We start from the raw sequence: 6,628 nt of genomic DNA on the forward strand, positions 1-6,628 counted from the left end.
AACAACTGAAATGCCTGAATGTGTGTTTCTGAAAGTATGAAGAAACGCTCTGCACAGAACAGAAGGGCAGAGAGCTGCTCCATGCACAGAGTTGTAACATAAAACCCACACAAACACACAGGGAGGGGATCTGTCTTTAAAACAAAATTACCCACAACCCCCTGCACTCTTTTATCCAGCATATGAAAGGACTGGGCCAAATGAATGACAAAAAGGAGAGAATGGAAACTGGGGTCAGGTTGGCCCAGAGAGGAGGCCCAAACCAGCCCAATGATAGAAAGAAACTTTCACAGCCACACACAGAGGAAGGTTTAATTATTTCTTTACTGGCTTGAACACATACACGAATACAACAACAACAACAAAAAAACACATTACAGCACTCATATTCTCACCACACATGAATCACAGTGTTACAAATGTTCAAAAATTACAAACAAAAACAGACGCACAAACAAAAAGCTGAACTCAACACAAAGAACATTTGCATCACTCATAAAACTTTAGTTTGCTGGAGACGCAAAATAACTTGGTCCACAAAAAGACAAAGAAAGAAAAAAAAACAGCACTTTTACTCATTCATATACACCTATCCAGTCATTTAACCCCATGTCATAAATGTTATGACAAAGTTTGGGGTGAAACAACCATACATCGTGCAATTTCTTTTGTTACAATGATCTTACCATCACATGTATTATTCCCCTTTATTAACATCAGGAGGAGAGCACTTCAAATAAGAAAGTGCTCTGAGATATCAGCGTCTATATATCCATATATATACTATATATGTATACACATACACCCGATCACAGAGATACAAACATCTTTGCAAACGTAATGTCATACAACAAGAAGAGACAATATAACCTGGAGCTTTTTTATACAATAGTATTTTTGTTGTGTTCCTTTTTTCTATTTAGAAAAAATAAAATGTTGACCTGAAGTCAACGAATTAACAACAGTCATCATCAGTGCAATATTTTCAACAAGAGTAAAAATATCAAGTTTAAGACAAGCGATGCATATTTGTTCTGCCTATACCAATCGAACAGATGATCTTGAGAATAGTTTCACATCGGTTGTTTTCTCCAGGAGCTCCTGGCCGGTGAACCAGGTTGCGCGACAGGGGCTGGAAACATCAGCAACGCCACTCAAAATAATGTGGCGCTGGTTTGTGCAAGACATGATGAGTACAATCACGCACGCTCACACAACTGCATGGGGCTTCTCGCAGAAAAATCTGACTGGTATATTAGATGTCCTCATCCACTCTCTCACTGTTGGCCATTGTATCAAGAAAAAAAACTTACATAAAAGCAGCATTGAAACAAACATCAGGTGCCATGACTCCTAAAAGCGGCAGGCAGTCTCTTTTTGAGCGAATCTGTCGATGTTTCCTGCAACGGAAGTCATAGTCTTCTTAAATGTTCACTTGTAAAATCCTGCTCAGTAGTAACTATTGGAAAGCCTCGGCTCCTGCAGTTACCCGACCAGGCACTAGGGGGCGTAAAAGGCTCCACGTTTATGTGCAACAAAACTCCCTGCATTTAATAGTCATGCAATGCATTTCACTTTTTGTCACTGCAGCTGAAACAAAAAAATGCTGTATGCAAAATTAAGCAAATAAAACCACATACAACGTCTCAACCATGCTTGGCGAATGAAAAGTCGGAATAACCAATAGATCTTATTTTGGTTCATGGAGATATATTGTCCCGAGTGAAGATGTGAGGATGACATCAAGTAAAATCACCCAAATAGGGCCTACTGATACTGTTGACCAAAAAATAAACATAAAACAGCACTAGTGGGTAACTGAGAAGAGTTAAAGAGAAGGCTTGAGACAGAGAGCAAATGATTTTGTTGAATACTTTCAAGTCGAGGTAGCTGATGCAGAGAACCAGAATAAAAGTTAAAAAGGGCACGCGTTTTCCCAGGGAAAAAAAAAAAAATATATATATATATATATATATATATATATATATATATATATATATATATACACACACACACATACATACATATATATGTATGTATGTGTGTATATATATATATATATATATATATATATATATATATATATATATATATATATATATATATGTATATACATATATATATATAGGTGTACACATGGGGGGCCGAAGCGTGGAATCTCCACGCGGGACAGTTTAGCCTTTAACGAGTCCGAAGCAGCTTTATGTCACCCTACATACTTTTACACTTAGGCTATAGTCTTAAAAAATAACCACAACATAATTTAAATGCATCATCTCAATGTACCTTCATAAATAAAAAGACAAACCCAGCCTGTATTCACAGTGATGACCAGGGTGTTAATTCAAAATACTGAAAGAAGATTACAAAGTGTGTCCCAAAGGCGACTTTCCTGACGTTTTGATACAAACAAAAAAATAAAGAAATAAAAGAAAAGCGAAAGCAGCGATTTTTTTAGTAAGTAACACGTTAACCATACTGGTCGCACTGGCCTGAAAGCTGTGTGGAAGCTGCGGGTCTGCTAGATGAAGGCAGAGCGCAATAGACTACTTATACAGAGAGACACGGTAAAGCTATGTGTACAGTACTTAAGAATAAGTCAATTGTTATTTCGAGGACATATTTGAGCACTGGTCACCAATGCCACACGATTTGATTGATGAAACGACTTGCACGGTTCGTATTAAAAGACAGTGTTTAGCCAAAACAGAGGATGATGGCCTTCATTCTGGAGTTCACCTCTTTCAACTATTCCAGCATTCAGCCACAGCATCAAGTGCCATCTCGATTTCTCCAGGTGGACAGGTCAACAGGTCACGGCCTGGTAAAGCCACACACAGTCCAGATCTGCTGACTTAAACATTCAATAAAAAGCTATAGTACCAATGCAGCGCGCGTTTCAGTCTCTCTCTCTTTCTCGTCGCCAGATCTGAGCACAGACAGATTGATATAGATACTCACGGGAAAGAAAAAGGCTGCAGCCCTCATTTGGTTTTAAGGGAACTTCTCCGCGGTCTGTCAGATCAATGCTAGAACGAAATGAGCCCGGTCTTTCCGCGTGTTATACTGGATCACCGCGCGCCGGACGAGTACTTGGCCTTGGTGATGAGGTATAACACGATGTCTTGGTGTCCCCCGAAAGCGGCGATGTGCAACGCGCTCCAGCCCTCCCGATTGGCGAGCCGAATATCGGCTCCGAATTTGACCAGCAGTTTCACGAGCTCCAGGTTCCCGTCGATGACCGACTGGTGCAGCGCCGTCTGTCCCTCGGGGCCGAAGGAGTTGACGTTAAACTCGCAGTTGGTCATGTTCTGCAGCAGTGAGTGGAGCTCCTTGGTGTTGCCTTTCTTCACCGCCTCCTGGAAGACTCTCTGCGGCGCCGAGCACGTCGATATATCCGCCTGGCTCATGATGCTTCACACTGGGAGAAACTCTCAGCTTTGCTGGACTAAAACCAGTTTAGGCGCGTGAGACTGGAAGTAAGACGAGAGTATATCCCAAAAAAGGACAAGTAAACGACACACTTAGTGTGTAAAATGCAGTCTGTATCCACAAGACCTAGCGAGAAAGTTCAATCCTCCGCAAGGTGTAGGTCTCCGTGTGTGAGTGTGTGTGAGTGTCTCTCAGTAGCAGCACCAGGTTTATGGCAGAATTGAGTGATTTAACGTGAGAAAGGAGGCGTGTGATCGGCGGTATCTCCGGTTAAGCGCATTGAGGGGCCGTTAGAGGTTTACAGACGTCTGAGGTGAATTTAACGTTACCTCAGAAAACGCGTCTCTCGAGTCCCGCTGTGGTTTATTTGGCAAGGGTAACTGAAATAAACAGAGAAACTGTTAAAATTGCTGTCCTGGCGTGTCTTTCAAAATTAAACGAGTAAAGATGTACTTGCCTTTTGACGTTTGGACGGGTAGAAATGACTCCAGATAAAAACTGTCCGCTTGCCCGCTGCTATTTGTCCGTCGCGCGGTCCCGGTGATTCTCTGCCCAGTTCTGCGTTGCCAGGGGGATATTTTAGACGAACTACTTTGCATAACAATACGTCTCTATAGAATCAAGTGTTGTGGAATTGGAGGGGTTGGGCGATGCTGATTGGCTGAGGGGTTGGCTTGGGGGAGTGGCCATGCCTTGAAACGGAGAAATGGGCGTGCTCCACTCCCCAAACATCCCACAGTAATAAAACTACTGCGTTATTATGTGTTAATATGGTCGTCATAACCAAAGAGCACATTGAGATAATTTATTTACCTTAAAATATAACATAGTTCAAATTCATTATTAACTACTTCATTATAAGCATTTGTTAGTACTTTATGCACCATTAACTAAAATACTGCTTTAGAAGTTCACTATACATTTGCTGTTTATCAGTACATTTATTAGAACACATGAAGCACTGCTAATGCTTTAGAAATGGACTTTTAAATAATTGCTTATGAATATTCACTGTTTACTTTATCACTAATTATGAAGCACTATTAACTAAAGTACTGCTTATAAGTTTTATTGTGGGTTTCTACTGATATTTTGTTTGCCTATTATTTGTGATATGCAAAGACCAATAAAATCTAAAGAAATATTACACTAGAAAGTTTTCAAATGTACTAGTTTTAATAGTTAAAACTTGGGTTGGGATGTTTTAATTGTTATTCGTAGTCAAAAATAGCTTCTGCGTTTAATTTGGAATTGAATTCAGCAGTTTTCATTGTATATTAAAATATTGACCTGAGCTGGGGTTTATATCAGACCTCTGATATACAGCCACCATTGCAATAACTTGTTTAACAGATAATAAAAACCATTTTGAAGCTCAAACTCTCATTGATTCAATTTGTTTACACTTAACCTGAGCGATTCAAACAATATCAGTTAGTTCACTTTCCTACCTGTCCACGCCAAATGGTGATGGCATCTTTATTGGTGGTGCTTAAAAGCAACACGAAACACCTTTCTCTAAATCATTAGATTTTAGGACTTGTGAAGCCGCCATTCCAGCTGTTTAAGTCAATAACAAAGCCTGCGCGGCTTCCTGTGCGCGTCGACAGAGGTGTGCGTCGCGGTCGCGTACAAAACTCCCGGCGTCGCGCAGGCGCTCTAAACTTAAAACCGAAGCGTCAGCTCGCTATGCGCATGCGCGGACTAGGAAATTGAGTGACACACATAGCAGCTGTACCGTGGGAACCGGACGACTGCAGTTTCTGCCTTTCCTCACACGCCGCAGTTTGGCGTGGAAAGCCACACACACACACACACACACACACACAACGCGGTATAGTGTGCAGCCGTTTGCTCCGTTTGTACAGAAGCTTCAAACATTTGATCTGCCAAACAGTTTCGCATTATAGCCGATTCGTGCGTTATAACCTGCACGTACATTCTTGGCATACGTTTTGCTTCACACATTATTCTGGAATCAAGATATCATTTAATTTTCAGACTGACAAATACAGGAAACTAGACCCATACAAGCGACAAAAATAACCGCTTTGTTGTTATTTTTCGATCAGAGACTAAAACAGAGAAATGTACGTAGCCTATATGTACGCAACCGGCAATGGGGAAAAAGAGACCACGTGGGAATATTTCGTTTCCCTAGATTTATAATTTGGCTAAATGTTTTAGGAAACGTAGCCTGCTTTTCTTCTTAAACAGCAAAAGTCAGTCCAGTCCTTGGACCAACTTTTACTATTTATTCTGACAAATCCCTTACCCGAAGAGCACCGACACATTATTTAAGCTACCCCTGAGCTTACCCCTGAGAAGTTTTAAAAAATGTTTTCCAGCATGTTTCAGAAGCAGTAACCTCAGAAGTATTAAGAAGTCAACACTAGTCGGAATAACTGTGATATTTAAATTAAATTACATTTTATTTTGACCAACTTCAGCCATATTCTGAAAAAAAAAGAAAAGAAAATCAGAATAAATCAAATATTCAAATTTTTCTCAATCACATACCTAATAATAAATACTTTAGGACTACTTCATTTGCTTTTCAAATGAAATGCAGTGAAATTCAGTCAAAATGAAGCACTAAGTTCATTCATTTATTAATTTTCCTTCGGCTTAGTCTCTTTCACAGTGGAATAAACCGCCAACTATTCCGGCATATGTTTAATGCAGCAGATGCTCTTCCAGCTGCAACCTATTACTGGAAAACACCCATACACACACACACACACACACACACACACACACTACAGCCAATTTAGTTTATTAAATTCACCTCTACCGCATGCCTTTGGACTGTGGGGGACACCGGAGCAACTAAAGGGACTCAAACCAGCGACCTTCTTGCTGTGAGGCGACAGTACTAACCACTCAGCCACCATGCCACCCCTCACTAAGCTCAATTATAAGTATAACACTTTACACAAATATACACAAATGATTGTCTTCTAAAAACACAGTAAAATGCTAAGCTAAATTAAAACGTACACATTTGTTTTGTAATGGTTTTCGAAGTAGGTCATCAAGTTTGGTATGCACACAGGAGGGGATTTAACAAATAGGCCATTAGGAAATCTGGGGACCCCCAATAAATATCTAGAAGTATAAATTATACCTATGAACTATATATAACATGGTTTTCTACCATTTCTTGTATGGTGAGAGTTAAATAAAATGATAACAT

At 40.1% G+C, this 6,628-nt stretch overlaps 1 protein-coding gene across 1 annotated transcript; it reads right to left on the reverse strand.

Moving 5' to 3' along the window:
• Positions 1–2,120: 2,120 nt before the first annotated feature.
• Positions 2,121–3,811, reverse strand: nrarpa (NOTCH regulated ankyrin repeat protein a). Its single transcript, XM_056466674.1, has one exon. It carries the CDS (start codon positions 3,408–3,410, stop codon positions 3,072–3,074), a length of 339 nt encoding a protein of 112 aa, XP_056322649.1. The 5' UTR covers positions 3,411–3,811; the 3' UTR covers positions 2,121–3,071.
• Positions 3,812–6,628: the final 2,817 nt, after the last annotated feature.

Source organism: Danio aesculapii, chromosome 10 (genome assembly GCF_903798145.1).
Source record: "Danio aesculapii chromosome 10, fDanAes4.1, whole genome shotgun sequence".
Classification (NCBI taxonomy): domain Eukaryota; kingdom Metazoa; phylum Chordata; class Actinopteri; order Cypriniformes; family Danionidae; genus Danio; species Danio aesculapii.